Source organism: Camelus bactrianus, chromosome 15 (genome assembly GCF_048773025.1).
Source record: "Camelus bactrianus isolate YW-2024 breed Bactrian camel chromosome 15, ASM4877302v1, whole genome shotgun sequence".
In the NCBI taxonomy this organism is placed as follows: domain Eukaryota; kingdom Metazoa; phylum Chordata; class Mammalia; order Artiodactyla; family Camelidae; genus Camelus; species Camelus bactrianus.
Window position 1 is genome coordinate 39,823,817 of NC_133553.1, and position 16,961 is coordinate 39,840,777.

Sequence of the window (16,961 nt, forward strand, 5' to 3'; positions counted from 1 at the left end):
TTCTGATTAAAGTTGATACTTTAATTTAAGGTTGTCAGTCACATCCTTAAAGATAATATTTCTATTTGGCCACATACATTATAGAGGCAATTACTTGTAATTTATTTTAGTTTGTGATTTATTGAGTGTTTTTAAATTTTTTTGTGTGGTGATATAGACTTGGTTTTTCTTGATTGAAAAAGCTCTAATATTTTTGTCTTGGGCAAAGACAGAAACAATGTTCATTTACATTTATACTTTTAATTTTAGAAACAGAAACCAAGAAATGCCTCTTTCCAAAAACAAAGAAATGATACTTGGCATCATGGTGGGAACTACTGGAATCAGCTTGCTTCTCTTGTGGTTCCACAAGGTTCGCAAACCGAGAACAGCAATGGATTTACCTAAATTCCTTTCTCTGAGTAATCCATTTGATTCGATGACTTCACAAGATGAAATCCATATTGGTCAAGGAACAGCAGCAGCCTTTCAAGGAAGGCAGCTTCAGATATTGGAGAAGTTAAATGAATTACTGACAAATATGGAAGAACTCAAAGAGGAAATCAGGGTTCTTAAAGAAGCCATTCCAAAGCTGGAGGAATATATACAAGGTGAACTTGGAGGGAAGATAACTGTTCATAAGATAAGTCCTCAGCACAGAGCTAGAAAAAGAAGGCTTGCCACAGTTCAAAGTTCAGCAACAAGTAATAGTTCAGAGGAAGCGGAAAGTGAAGGAGGGTAAGTTTCTTTAATATGTTTACCATGTGGAATGGATTATTGCTTGCGTTAGTGCTGTTACTAAGGCACTTTCATTATACATTCCCAGTCATATTCTACTACTAAGAAGGAGTCATTATTTTGGCTTATGTTACAATTAAAACCATATTTAATAGAGGTCGGCTTTTAAGATAGTTTAGACCTCAATAGCAAAAAGAGTTATTAGTAACTTACCAGTGCTAGGTGGCAGCATGTGAATATTGAAGAAGACAGTGATTTGTTTGCCAAAATGTGTAACTTACATGTGGCCACTCTGTGACTCCGTATATAACTGTCCAGTAAGTGCTAATAAAACTTTCTGTGATGATGAAAATGGTCTAATTGGTGCTGCCCAATATGGTAGCCACTAGCCACATGTGACTCTTAAGCACTTGAAATGTAGCTTGTGCAATTGAGGAACTGAATTTTTAATTTCATTTCATTGTAATTAATTTAAAATTAAGTAGCCATATGGGACTAGTGGCTGCTGCCTTAGGCAGTGAAGACCTAAAAAGCTTTGAGGATGTACAAGTGATTTTGTTTCATCCTTGCATGGAGTAATTCATTGAATTTTAAAATCAAGAACAAAAATAATATTCTTTTAGGGAAAAACAAATGATTTATAAAAAAAAAATGAATTGTGCCTGACTAGTGTTTTTAAGGAGTAAAATAGGCAAGTAAATAAAGATGCATTAGTGAATATAATGTAACGTGAAATTCTTTAGGGCAGGGACCCTATGTTTTCTTCATTGTGGTCCTAACACCTATTCTTGTGTCTACCACAGAGTAGATGCCAGTAACTATTTCTTGAATTAACGAGTGATCTGCTAAGTAACTAAAGAATTGGGAGAAGGGATCTGGAGAAAGGAAACAAAGGGCAGAGACTAAAGGGTGATTCCATAGGTTGATCAGGTCTCTGAGATCAATGCTAGAACTGGAATTAGTTAGTCATATAAAGATGCTATGTGAAAGATCTTTTCAGAGAGAGAAGAGTCACAGATGCCGGATCTAGATGATAAGAAGCTCTTAAAACTTTGGTGTTCCTGAACAACAAAAAAAGTTTTGGACTAGTTTTAAAATAGTCAGTGAAATGTTTAAAAGGAACCTAAAATAGTTCTAAATAATTCAGAACCATAACTCAGAAAAGGGGTGTGTTAATTATTATTGTTACTGAGTCGAAACTCATTCTCCTCACTGCACAACAGGCCAGTAAATCAGGAGATGAGGTGTTGGGGCAAAGAATAACAACTTTATTAGGAAAACCAGCAGACTGTGGAGATGGGAGACTAATGTCCTAGAGAACCATCTTCCCGAGTCAGAATTCAGGGTCCTTTTATACTAAAAAGGAGAGCGGGTGGTTGATTGTTGCAAATCTCATGGTGTCGGAATGCTTGGAATCCTTTGTTCTTGCAGCTGTCCACGTAGGTCAGGTCATGATGTTACTGTAAACTTCCAACAAGACGAATGGTATTCTCTGTCCTGCAAATTTTTATCTCTATAGGAGTGGAAAAATGTTATACTCATAAAGGTTGGCGCCTTGAGAATGGGCTATCCAGTATATTTCAGGCTCTAAGCAACATTCTTTTACGAAAGGTACAGAAGCAGCATGGCTAAGCACAGAAAACAGAGCACAGGGTTAGACCTAAAGGAATAGATCTAATATGGAGTCAGATTTGTTCTTCTCTATTCTATTACAGGTGTAGAGAACAGCAGCTTAGTACTCTAATAAAGATAAAAATCTGAGTATAACATTGAGCGTCAGTGAGAGTTACTGAAGACAAACCAATGGTTATCTTACCTAATTTATGGTACCTGAATCTGTGGTGTTTCCTTATCAGTAGTTCTGTGGGCATTTGTGGCAGCCACATCTTAGAAAGCACATAATGGAAATAAATTTAAAATTTTTTTAATTTTTAAGAAAAGACTAGCCGGAGAAGATCCACTAGAGTGAGAGGAGAGATGGCAGCCCTGGTAAAGGAGTTTAGGCCAAAAGCATCAATGGCCCTTAATCTAAAAAGACCCTGGTTAAGCTGAGCATAGGCGTGCTCAAGAAATTCTAATATTCTAGAAAGACAGGCAACCTTTGATAAGTTTAGGGCAAATAAAAAGAAGATAATTGTGGGACTTAATTAACTTCAAGTAATGGTTTAGGTGTACGTTGTTTATGTGGGTTCAAGAAGGATTTGTGAAATTTATAAATAATAGTCACATACCTCTAAGAAGAAAAACTAGACATATCAAAACGTTAATTAAGATTGATGTCAAGTGAGACATCCCCTCCTCTTGCTTGATTCTGAGTGCCTTTGTTAGCAAGAGTACTACAGTAAATGTAATAGAGCCCTAAAGACAGACCAGATTACAGTGAATGGCACTTAACTAGAGGGAGGGAAACTGCTTCCTACTTAGCTCTACTTTAGAAAAATAAACAAAACGAGCAAAGAATTTTTTTTGAAAAGAATAAGATACAGAAAGAGCTAACACATCTTCCTAGATAAATACCTAGAAACAAACTTTTTAAATAAGTAAAATGTTTTTTTGAAAACAGGGTTTTGTAAAGTATATTTGTACAAATTTTAGATTGCTTGTTCTTTTATAACCTCCCATGGGACAGAAATAACTGGTCATGGTGAGGTACAGCCATAATCTTATTACCACATTTAAGACGGATTGCATCCTTGACAAATGATGTCCTTGATAGCAAAATTAAAACAGCAAATGACAATTAATTACATGTTCCATGAAATGTATCCTTTGCAAGAGCCACCTAGAGATTTTGGTTTCTTTTAGTAAAATAGACGTCAGTCACAATTTGCTGATAACTATTAGTTTTACACAAGAAAAGGAAAAAATCTAATTGTATCCTTAGCTATTGACAAAAACTTGAGTGAGTAGATCAGTAGAATGCTTTTTCTGTGAACACTATTAGAATCTTCTGTGTGCCTCTCTCAGTATCATCATAGACTTATGGATTTAAGCCTTTTTTGGACTCAGCTAATTTCATCTAATTTGTTGTGGAGGTGATGATGACTAAGGCTCAAAATCTCACTGACATGGCCATCAGAGGGTCTACCAAGTTTCTTCCTTTCCCTTCTTAGCACTAGCATGAACATCTTGCAAAGCATCTTTGCTTCTTAGTAGTATGTTTTGACTGATTTTGTTTTTACTGCTGTTCCAATGCTTGGAATCAGCTGCTGTCTTGGCAGCATTGGTTCCTTTCAGTGAGAAATAGTTTCAGGATGATACCAGAGGCTGTTTTGGCCCTTTTAGGGACAGGCTAAAGAAAAATAGTTTAAAATATTTTTAAAATCACTAGTTCACACTGATGTTTTCAGTTTATGTTTAAGTCTTTCCTTAATTTCTGAAAACTTTTTAGTTCATTTTCTTTTTTAATTAAGCTGCCCACTTTTCTTCCCTCTGTCAACCTTTTACCTGTATTGCTCTATCAAACTATGAGTTTAAAAAGTGTTATTTAAATCACAATGTTATGTAAAGCTTTAGAAACCTCTCTTTCAAAAGTTAAATCTTATTTTAGTTTAGGTTAAAGTAATACCCCATAATAAAATTCATTGTTCTCCATTTTATGTGGGCTTTAATAAGAATATATGACAGTTCTGTTAGGTGAATCAGGGTTGCATAGTGACCTTATGGGCTTTCTTGCTTTTTTTTCTTGACATAGGCATTTTCATTTTAGTGTTAAATTCACATGATGCCTTCAGATAGCAGCAACAGACACAGTACTGATTATTTGAAAAGAAAAATAAACCCCAGAAATCTACTCCCAAAGAGCACCAGCATAACCCATGCCATCATATCTAGTACCTTAGATGATATTTATAAATAATAGAAGATGCTCGTGAAAGTGAGACCACAGACAGATACAGGTTTTTGAGGTTTTATTTAAAACTTCTTAAACTTTCATTATCATGAGCCAAAAGGTAGACTTTGCTTTTTGTTCATTTACATTTTTGTTTTTATCACTATTTACTGCTGCCAAGTCAGTTTCAGTGTTGAACTTCAATTTTTCAAGGCCATGAGAGAAAGACAAATTCAGATACTCATTATGTGATGATTCTATGTTCTTTCATGTTGTAAAAGTAAAAATTTGCAAAAAAAATTTATTTTTGTTTCAGATCATTTTTTTTAGTAACATTACACGTATAATTGAAATTGTCTTTGTACTCCTTCTCTCAGAGGTAGCCATTATCTTGAAGTTGGTGTGCATTCTTCCTTTGAAAGTTTTAATGCTTCTCCTCATGTGCTTTGTTTATATAAGCAGTGAATAAATGGTCTTTGGTTCTCAAAATTTACATAAATGGCATTGTATGGTACATAACATTTTGTAACTTGCTTTTGCATCAAATTGTTGGGAGATTTTTCCATACTGATATAGGTAAACTTATTTCATTATTTTCACTTGCTATGTTGCATCCCATTGTATGAATACACCTTAATTTATTTCCCTATTGATATATATTTAGATCACCATTTTGTTTTGCTCTTATAAACAATGCTTTATTGAACATTTTTCTTCACAATTCCTTAGGCACATGTGGAATAATTTGAAAGTATATGCTTAGAAGTGGAATTGCTGAGCTGTAGACTAAATATGTTGTTATTATCTATTACTAAATTATTCCTCAGAGTGAACCAACTTACAATCCTATAAGCAGTGAATGAGAATTCTTATTTTTCCATACAAATTCTTCTATTGTTAGATTTTTTAATTTTAGCCAATCTGATGGAGATGACATGGTAAGTAGTCACTGTTTCAGTTTGTGTTTTCCTGAGCACTAATAAGACTGGGCATCTTTTCATAGTTTATTTGCCATTTAGTTCTTCTCTTCTATGAGTTTCTTTAAAGAACAAAAAATAAATAAATGAAGAGTAACACTAACAGTTGAAGTCCCCTTTATTCATTCGATGAGAGTGCCTTCTCTGTGGTAGGCACTCTATAGTTTCTCAAGATACAGCAGGGCATAAAACAAAGTCTCACAAGTGAAATATATTTAAAAAAAAAAAAGTAATAGAATGTTAAAGAGCAATGCTCTCAGTCTGTTTTAACCAGAGCTCCAAAGGCCAAGAACAAACAGTAAGTGCCAAGTACCCCTGCATCCTAGAGCCAGACGCTGACCCCTCCAGGGAAGAACTTGCTAAGAGGTGGAGACCACTGCCAGCAGGAGCAGTTGCCCTATGAAAGGAAGTACTGAAGGCCAGGAGCAGCATTTCTTTGGGGAAAGGTGTTCCTGTGCTGGGCGTCCATCAGTGTGTGTGTGTGTGTGTGTGAAGCTGAATGCTGTAGGAATGGGTGACGGTGCTCAGGCAGAACGTGGAACGTAGGAAGAAAGCAGAGGGTGGAACCAGTATTGTGGGAGTGGATGGCAGGGGATGAGCCTCCAAAGATGGACTGAAGGCTGAGCAGAGAGGTGGGAAAGGAACCAGAGGAGAAAGATGTCAAAGAAACCAAGAGAGGACAAGGTTTCTAGATCTGTGGTGAAGGCCACAGGTTTTAGAGTCATTCTAACCCAAGTATGAGTTCTGGTTCAGCTTTTTACTTGCTGTGTAATTTCAATTCTCCAAACCTGAATTTATTCATCTTAAAATGTGGTCAATAATACATGTCTCATGTTGACTTAAGTCTAAAATGAGATGCTATAGGAAGACACTTTGCACTGTCTAAATTCTAAAAAAAAAAAAAGTTATTTTGTCAATAATATGGAAATGATCAAATGTATTCAGTGCAGTAGAAGAGGGGTTGGCAAACTTTTTCTATAAGAATTTTAGGCTCTGAGGACCATATGAATTCTGCCTCAACTATTCAGCTCTGTCTTGTAGCTTGAAAGCAGCCATAGACAATGTGGGTATGGCTGTCTTCCAAAAAAACTTTATTTACAGAAGCAGGGAGTAGGCAGATTAGCCCCCCAGAGTATAGATTGCACACACATGAGCTAGAAAAATACGTTTAAAAGTAACCTTTCAGTTGTTATATTTTAGATTAAGTGAAATGAGGACTGAACTGTGTTTCCTGGCTTTGGATCTTAGGAAGTCATTTGTTGATGAGTTTTGCAGGAACAGCTCCTGGGGGGTGGTGAGCACAGAAATGTGAACTAGGCCTGGACAAATGCACGGAGAGGTGAAGATGTGGACACCAGAATGGGAGACCCTTATTTCAAGGAGCTTAATTTCCAATGCAAGGCGAGTACATAATGCACAAAGAGGATATCGAGTTCAGAGAGAATTTATTTTTTGTTTTGTTTTGGATTTGGACTTTATTTCAAGCTGGGGGGCACATGAGCGTATTTTTAAGCTGCAGAGAGGAAGCCAACATAGAGAGTAAGTAAAAATACAGGAGAAGACTTTTTTTTTTTCAAGTCAGAAATAAAACAAAGGGGAAATACAGGAAATAAGCTATGAAACATGGTGTGGCCTGGCCCTTTTAGCAGCAGTACACCTTAGGCATTGAGCTAACATGCAGAAGAAAAGAGAACAGTATCACCTGCAGAATCTAGGGAAATTTTATTAACTGCAAGACAATACTGGGTAATAACATGGCAACTGGCAATATAAAGTCTCTAAAACCCCCACTCCAAATAGGGGGAAAAAAAGGTTACATAGGTTAAGCCATATCCTACATTGCGTTATCTTCCTGGTCAGGGCCTTCATTGCTGTGACATTTATAAATATAATAGGCAGTGGGTTAAGAAAGACAGAACAAGCTTGCAGATTCATTCATTTCTAAAATAGATGTTTATTGACTGACTGAGCTGCGCTCTTGTCGGTGGCAACAAACAAGTCCCTACACCCATCGAGCCTCATCGAGTGATCTTGCTTCTGGTGCTTTGTTCACAGCTAGAAGTGCACTATATTCATTCATTCTGCTAGTGAATCCACGAGTAAATCTGGGTGCCCCTTACATCTTGGCACCAACAATAAAACTTCGATTCCTACATGCCCTCTTCAGTGCCCAGGACCAAGAAATACACTGCATTTAAGTATTGCAGTAATTCTATGTGTCATATAAGGGAAAGGAGAAGATCCCTGTTCTGTGACTGCAAATATCACAGAAGAAAATGGAAGTCGGCTCCATCAAGAATTTGTTCCAGATCCTGCCCTAAGTGTTTCATATTCATTATCTTATTTAACATACAGTAACTCTGAGGTAGATGATGCTATTATGCTCAGTCTAGAGATAAGGAAATGGAGTCTGGGAAAGGTTAGGTAATTCCTTAGTCAAGGGCAGAGTCTATACACTGTTCTACACCGCCTCTTTCCTTCCTCGTCCCCAGTTAAGAAAGTACGAGGTGTCAGAGTGCTCTAAAGCACTATCACAGGACGTAAAGGGAGGAGGAATAAGGCCAATGTGCGTGTGAAATGCCTGCTGAATTCAGACTTTGCCTCCCAGGGCGCCTGGCTACTGAAGTACTACAACACTCGCCTCAGTTCCAGTTGAGTGCTCTTTAAGCCTGACCTAACTCAGGAGGAGCGCATGGGGTCAGACATACCATATGTCACTGATTATAAGATGAACCTTTTTTTTTTTTTTCACATTTTAACATCTCCTAAATCAAGATGTGTCTTACCACCAGTTAATAGCATCATATTGCTGTGTCAGAGTTTGTCAACATTTTCTCCTTTCTTGCAATTGGTGGTGGTTTTGAGTCTATGAAGTGCCTTTGTGGGTGTAAGGGCCAGAAGTTAAAGGCGTTCTTGCCTTGCCACTCTAGTTTTCTAAGGAAGGAGGACCGTAGGTCATCTTTTAGAGTGGAGGCAAATGAACGCTGAGGCCTTTGAGGAAGGAGAGTGCGATTCTTGACTCCTGTCTTCCCCAGACCTCCTTCGTCTCCCATTCTCTGTCAGTTTCCAAGACGTAGGGCTTCAGCCTCCTTAAGAGCCTGCACTGATTGTGTTTACTGTGGTGTGCCCGGTGCTTAGCACAGTGCCCGGCACATTATAGATGATCGTTAAATATTTAGATTAATAAATGAATGAACATATGAACCAAGAAAGTTTGGAAGAGACGTTGTGGGGAGTGGAAGAGAACATTAGGAACATGAGTGAAGATCACTTTGCAGACTGCTGCTCCGCTTAAGGTTCAAGATTGTACCAGTTTGCACAGTAGCATGATTTTTTCCCCCTAGTTGTTGGCATTTCATATGTAGAAGTCAGAGGGCCAAATTGATCCAATTTAGGAGATCTGCAGGGTAAGTTTGATAGAGAGGCTAGAGGCTGAGATGTCGAGAGTACAGGTAAGGAAGTCAGTCCACCACTGTTGCTGGAACACATCTATATTTACTTGTTGACCTAAAGTGTATACTTTTTTGTTTCTATTGTTTTAAAAACTACTTCCAGTTTGTTGTCAGGCCAGTTCAAACTCTTGACTGTGTACTATTTCCTTATTTTTACTAGACTGCATTCAGTAACTACTACCTAGTGAATCAATTTTATTAGCATTTCTTTCAAAAGAAACAAATAGCAGATAAGGAAACTCCAGAAATAACCCATGAAATTATTTGATGATCCCCAAGCAATATTTTTTCTTCCTTTCAAATCACATACAGATAACCATGCTATCTGAGTAACAAACTACAAACAGTGGACCTATGTAGGTAGAGTTTAATATTGTAATGAAAGAAAATATAAGTTAACCTGGTGCTAATTTAGTGATGAACATTATTGTTATTTTGTGTAATTAGGTATATTTGGTAAGCCATTTGTATAAATAACTATCATTAATGTAATAGATTGAATAGTTTACATTCACTACACACTCAGATCAACTAAACATATAACTGTATGTGACTTTATAACTGAATTCAGAGTAGCTCACTGTTGCTGTTTTGGCTAATGAGGGAAACTTGAATGTGCCAATTCCAGGTAACTCGGTCAGTTCTAGTTTAGAGCTAGGTTTTTTTTGTGTTACTCAGTCTTTAACGTATATGTACATCAAGCTCCCAGACTAGATAGAGTGTAGGTGCTGTGTCTCAAGACCAGCCCCAGACCCAGCAAATCAGAATCTCTGGGATTCTGCATTGTGCCCAGGAATCTGTATTTTAAATGCTCTTCTGGTGACTCTGATGTACCCTAAAGTTTGAGAAGCTTTGTTCTGGAAGATATTCTAACCATCAGCTGAGATATTATGACAAAATTGTAGTTTTAATTAGGTGCAGTTATGGTTATGGATAAAGATGTCCATGAGGCATAACTATAATTGCCCCTAATTAAAACTACAGAACTGTATTTTTAGTGAACATAAGTTTTCATCTCATTTGGGTAAACATCAAGGAGCATGATTGCTGGGTTGTATGGTAAGAGTATGTTTAGTTATGTAAAAAAACCTCCAAATGGTCTTCCAAAGTGGCTGTACCATTTTGCATTCCCACAAGCAGTGAATGAGTTCCCATTGCTCCACATCCTCACCAGACTTTGGGTTCATCAGCATTCCGGATTTTGACCCTTCTGATAAGTGTGTGGTGGTATCTTATTCTTGTTTTAATTTACATTTCTCTAGTGATATATGGTGTGAGGATCTTTTAATATGCTTATTTGCCATCTGTATATCTTCTTTGGTGAGGCGTCCGTTAAGGTCTTTGGCCCATTTTTAAATGAGATCATTCATTTTCTTATTGTTGAGTTTTAAGAGTTTATGTATATTTTGGGTAACAATCGTTTTTCAGATGTGTATTTTGCAAATATTTTTCCTCAGCCTCTAGCTTCTCATTCTCTTGACATCACTTGCCGAGCAGAAGCTTATCAGTTATTTCTTTCTTGGGTTGTGCCTTTGGTGTTGTATCTAAAAAATCACCGACACCCAAATGTATTTAGGTTTTCTCCGATGTTATCTTCTAGGAGCTTTATAGTTTTGCATTTTATATTTAGGTCTGCGATCCATTTGGAGTTAATTTTTATGGAGGTCTGCATGGCCACTCTTTATCCAGGCCGTTTCTCTGGCTTGTGGTGAGAAACTTTGAGGAACGGTCCCTTTAGGACCAACAGCAGATCTAGCAGATTTGGTTACTGCTTGCTATGACAGTGGAGGATGCCCTGTGCTCAGTGCTGCTTTCTTTATAACATAACTCACTGTGGATGCAAGAGTCTCTGGGTCCTCTGCATTGCTCTTGTGTGTCCTGGGTCGAGGAGAACCAATATAAATAAGCTGGTGATCACATTTCTTGATTTGCTGTGAGTAATAAAGTCTTCTGTCTCTGACCCAAGAGTCGTGTGTCTTCTGCCAGCAACCATGAAACAGTAACAGATTAATTCATTAGCTTGTATGTTGTGTAAAATCAAATTACAAACTGACAATGTGATAAGAATTATAGAGTTTTAGGCCTCTGAAAAGGGATTTGTTCAAGGGTTTCCCGAAAAAGTTTGTTAGAAAGGGAACAAAAATAGGTGGTGGTAGTAGGGTATTCAGGATATTGAGAAGTTAAAATATATATATTTGAGGGAGTGTTTATGTCATGAGTGGCTGCACACACACATACACCTATTATATGGACAGTGCTCCAACTTGTTTTGGAAAAGGAGAGGGCAGTATTTCTTTTCTAATAGATCTGGTAATCTTGCCTTTAAGTGGGCTTAAGTTGTCTCAGGTGTTATAGACAGTGGCACAGCAGAGCTCCATAATCTGTGCACGTGGCCCATGCAATCACGTGGCATGCTTCACTGCCAAGGTAGATGAAGCCTGTTTCATTTTGGGGGCAATGACATTTTCTGTTTAGGCTTTTAAAAAATACATACCTCCAGACCAAAATCTGTCAGAGTAACTTTTCCATATCACTGGAGGGTGTAAAAACCTGGCATACAAAGCGGTCAAGTGAAGGAAGGATGAGTTAGTAGGCTAGGGGTGTGGAGGGCAGCTAGTTAGAGAGACAGTCCCAAGTTAAGGATTGTACAGATGACATATATGTTATTGCCTTCATCTTGTTGTTTTCTCATCCCTTGATTTGTTGGCTGACTCCTTAAACATGATGAAGTTAGAGTACACATTCCACAGTCATATGAATTGCAGTTTTTTTCAGAAAGATGAGCCACAGAACAATTTTATTCTAAATTGTTGTCACTAGATTCTAGAATCTGCTATCATCATATTCTGTGTTATTGTCATGTTAATTCTACACACAGCTTAAGCATTCAGCTTCTAACCTGTTCCACCTACACAGAGCATTTTATGGCTTAGGGATGATGGCTTAGAAAGGAAGGGAGAGATATACTTTGGGTTAAATTCAATATGGGAAAATGCTTAAGGTAAGCCTTTAAAAAGAAAAAACACTTCTCCATGTGTTTCATGTGCTAAAGAACGTTGAAATACTCACAAACCAAGCTTTAATGCTTTCTTTACTTTCTCACAATAATCAAATAGCTGGAATAGCTGGATATTTATCAGAAATACTCTCTCTAGAGGGGTTCTGTTTCATCCATGGTTAATATTTTAAAATGCATTAGTTAATAGGGTATACATTTATTCTACTTAGTAACTCCTTTAATTATAGTAGTTTAATAGTCTCAAGCAAATATTATGACTTACTATTTTTAAAACAGGAAGTTCTGCATTTTCTGTTAGGGAATCCTTTTTTTTTTTTTTTTTTTTGATGCCCTCTCATATGTTTTCCCCCTTTCTTCCTGCCTGCTTCCCTGAGTGTTTCAACTTACCTTCCCAGGGTTTAGTAGACGGGGCAAGTACTGTGTAGGTATTTAGAAGTAATCTTTTAGACTTAGGCATTCTTTTGGGTATGTCTATGTGGCTGTCAACTTCAGCTGCCATAATTTCTTACTCCCTGTTGTTTCCGTATGGATAAGGTGGCCATTATTCTTCAGGGGGCTTGGCAGGTTTCCACTTGTGCTCCCTATTTTTTTCCTCACTTTGACACTTTTCTCACTCTAGCTGCCACAAAGAGGACCAGAGCTTCCAGCCAAAATGTCCTGCAGATCCAGTTACTTCAGACCCCCTGCACCATGGAGCCTCTTCTGTTACTCAACCAACAGCATTTCTTAATCTTAGAACAATTCGTCCTTCGATACGTAGAGGCAGTTCACCTAGAGGAAGTAAAATTTTTTCTTCTCCATCAAATACATCTTCTTACTCATCTTTCTTTGGAAGAAGACATTCTTTATTTGTTAAATTTCAGAAAAGTGGACAAAGTAGAGCTAACTTTGATTCTCAAGAAAAAAGAAGCTTCAGTGATTCAAAATCTCCTTCAGACCATTTTCGCTTTAGATCCGAAAGTTTTTTCTCTGCCCCAAAACTGAATATAATTTCCTGTTATGAGAGTGCTAGTACTTTTTTTGATACTCAGTCAAGTAGTCAGTGCATGTTTAATCCAAATGAAGTTGAAATCATTTCTAAAAACTCAAGTATTACTAATGCTGAAAAATATATAAACTCTTGTTCTCCTGACTATAACACTAAACATTTTATGAATTCTGAAACAAAAGCTAATTCCTCAGCCCGTCGGGACACTGTTGACAGCATCTATCACAACATGGTGACCATCCTTTCTCTTCCAACTCTCACGTCCTGTTCCTCTCAACAACATGGAATTGCCAGCGATACTCAAGGAGGAGACCAGTTAAGGAACAGTTCCCTTCATCCTGGTTCTCAAAGTCACAGTAGAAATAACTCTCCAGCTTCGATTCAACAGCACCCCTCTCAGAGTGTAACTTCCCCTGTTTTCCATAAAGTTGGATTTTGTAAAAATGCTAGTAGCTTTACCCCATCTCAAAATGAAATCACCTCAGATCCCTTTGAAGATGAAAACAGTACTATCTCATCTAAAGATGAAGACAAATCTGCACCTAATGAAATTCCTAAAATAAGATCACCTCAGACTTTACCCTCTCTTAGAAGGGCAGCTCAGATCAGAAGCTTTCCCACCAGGCACACTCTTTAGTCTGTAGAAATCACTGCTCAGTTTTCCTAGAAGTCTCCTCCCTTCCTAAGCTTCACTGCATATTGTGAAAAAGATCTCCACATTGCAGTCTAAATTTAACTTTAATTTCTGTATTTTTTGAAAGATAGCTTATTAACATTGGAATATGGAAGTCAAAGATTATTCATCTGTTTCAGGCTTTTGACAGATTTACTGCTTATGGATTGACTAGTCCCAAATTTTTAAGTGACTACTATAATACTTCTGTTATCTGAAAACATCATCAAACTTTGATATATAGGTCTTCTAAATGTATTCTTTGAGAGTTTAACACTTTTTTTTAATTCTACTCCAATTATCCAGATAGTATTCCTGTGTAATCTATAGAGCTATATTCATCAGTTTACGAACCCCCATTTATATCAGCCTTGCTAGCTTTATTATTCATGCCAAACACCTGCTGATAGACAATGTTTTTACTAATACAAAAATCAAGTCATAAGTAGAAAATATTGTAGTGGAAATATGTAGAGTATATTGAAACCAAATATTTTAATTAAATAATTTTAATGCATATTTGTTTATGCATGTCTGGGAATTCAGAAAACTCTGAAATCAGAGATAAAACATATATATATATATATCTTTATTTTTAAAAGTAAAAAAACTAAGATTTTTCCCCCAAATTTTTATTTTTTTAATTTTAAATGAAATTTTTATTTTTAAAAATGTCTCTAAAAATTTTACTTTTGAAGTGAATATTTAAAAATTTTTTTCCATTATGTTAAAGTTTATAAATGTATTTATCAGAATAACAAATGGAAAATGCATTAAACAATTAAAATACTTAGAATATAATTGTTTTTCTTGGAGGAAAGAAATTTGTATTCAATTATTTGTCATAATAAAATGCCCCCTAAATTTATATCATTGACTGAGATATTTTTACTTTTGTTTTTTTTTCTCCTCCTTTTAGCATGTATCATAAAATTTTTTTCAATTTTAACTTTTTAGTTGTGGTGAAATGCACATAACATAAGATTTGTCATCTTAACCATTTCTAAATTCAGTGGCATTAAGTAAATTCATATTGTTGTGCAGCCATCATCATCACCTGTCTTCAAAACTCTTTTCATCTTGCAAAAGTGAACTTCTATACCTATTAAGCAATAACTCCCTGATCCGCTTTCCCCCAGCCTCTGGCAACCACTATTCTACTTCCTATCTCTGTAAATTTGATTCCTCTAGTACCTTATGTAAGTGGAATTATATAGTATTTGTCCTTTTGTGACTGGCTTATTTTATTTAGCATAATGTGCTCACGGTTCATCCATACTGTAGCATGTGTCAGAATTTCCCTCTTTTTTAAAGCTGAGTAGTATTCCACTGTATGCATGTATCACATCTTATGTATTCATTCATCTGTTGATGGATGCTTTGGTTGCTTCTACTTTTTGGCTGTTGTGAATAATGCTGCTATGAATGTGGGTGTACAAATCTCTTCAAGACCCTGCTTTCAATTCTTTTGATAATATACCCAGAAATGGAATTACTAGATGATATGGTAATATTATTTTTAATTTTTTGAGGAATTGCCATAATTTTTTCCATAAGTAGCTGGACCATTTTATGTTCCTCCAAGATACACAATATTCCATTTTCTTCACATCCTTGTCAACTTGTTTTTTATATTTTTATATATATATATGTATGTGTATATATATATATATATATATATATATATATATATATATGTATGTGTATATATATATATATATATTTGGTAATAACCATTCTAATGAGTGTGTGTGAGGTGGTATCTCATTGTGGCTTTGGTTTGCATTTTCTCTCATTGTGGGGATTGCCTTTCACTGTTGATTGTGTCCTTTGATGCCCAGAGCTTTTAATTTTGATTTCCAGTTTATCTGTTTTTTTAGTTTGTCACCTGTGCTTTTGGAAATCATTGCCAAATACAATGTCATGAAGCTTTTCCCCTATGTTTTCTTCTAAGAGTTTGATAGTTTTAGATTTTACATTTAGGCCTTTGATCCATTTTTAGTTAACTTTTGTATATAGTAAAAGATTCTAGGGGTGCAACGTCATTGTGAGATTTATCATTATTTTTATGCTTTTCTCTTTTAAATACTGTAAAAGAATCAGAAATGGAATTATGAATCAAAATTACAATAATATTGATTTTTATATTTACTCACGTATTTACCTTTACCAGAAAGCTATATTTTTATATGGCTTCAAGTTACTACTGTCTAATGTCCTTTCATTTCAACTTGAAGGACTCCATTTCTTATAAGGCAGATCTGGAGGTAATGAACACCCTCTTTTTTGTTTTGTTTTGTTTATTTGGGATTGTCTTAATTTCTGTCATTTTTTTCAAGGACAGTTTTCCTGGATATAGAATTCTTGGTTGACAGTTTTTTCTTTCAACGTTTTAAATAATAGCATCCCACTGCCTTTAGGCCTCCAAGGTTTCTGCTGAGAAATCCAGTGGTAATTTTATTGAGGATCTTTTTTTTGTAATGAGTTGCTTTTCTCTTGCTGCTTTCAAGATTTTTAAGATTTGTCTTTAACTTTCTACATTTTGAGTATGTGTTTTGGTGTGAATCTCTTTGTGTTTATCCTATTTGGAATTAATTGAGCTTCTTGTATTTGTGTATCTATGTATTTCCTCAAACTTGGGGGGTTTTGGCCATTATTCTTCAAAATGAGGTTTCTGCCCCTTTCTTTGCCTTCTGGGACTCTCATTATATGTATATTGGCCTGATTTATGATGTTCCATAAAATCTCTTACGCTCTATTCACTTTCCTTTATTCCTTTGTCTTTTGACTCTTCACACTCAACAATTTTAAGTGCTCTGTCTTCAAGTTTGCTGATTCTTTTTTCTGCTTGTTCGAGTATATTGTTGATCCTATACAGTGAATTTCTTAAGTTAGTTTTTGCTTTCTAAGCTCCAGAATATCTGTTGGTTCCTTTTTAAAAAAAATTATTTCTAGCTCTTTGTTGATATTCTCATTTTGTTCATATATTATTTTACTGATTACCTTTTGTTCTCTCTCCATTTCACCCCGTGGCTCTTTGAGCATATTTACGACTGTTGTTTTAAAATTGTTGTCTTGTAAGTCCAAAGCCTCAATTTCTTTAGAGGTAGGTTCTGGAAATTTATTTTGTTCATTTGAATGGGTCATCTTCCCTGTTTCTTTTTATGCTTTGTGACCTTTTATTAAAAATTACACATTTGAAAAAAGAGCCATCTGTCCTAGCCTTTGTAGATCGGCTCCATGCAGGGAAGACAGGCCTCCACTAACTAGTGTGAAGGCTTAAGGTCGTCTTAAGTCTTTTCT

The 16,961-nt window shown here is 36.0% G+C and overlaps 1 protein-coding gene across 4 annotated transcripts in view; it reads left to right on the forward strand.

Moving 5' to 3' along the window:
• RMDN2 (regulator of microtubule dynamics 2) overlaps positions 1-16,961 on the forward strand; it is a 58,069-nt gene that overhangs the window by 5,545 nt on the left and 35,563 nt on the right. For all 4 annotated transcript variants that reach the window (XM_074378737.1, XM_074378739.1, XM_074378740.1 and 1 more), the window contains exon 2: positions 250-717. In XM_074378737.1, the coding sequence (XP_074234838.1) occupies positions 266-717 (452 nt within the window). In that variant the 5' untranslated portion in view covers positions 250-265. The remainder of the gene's footprint in view (positions 1-249; positions 718-16,961) is intronic.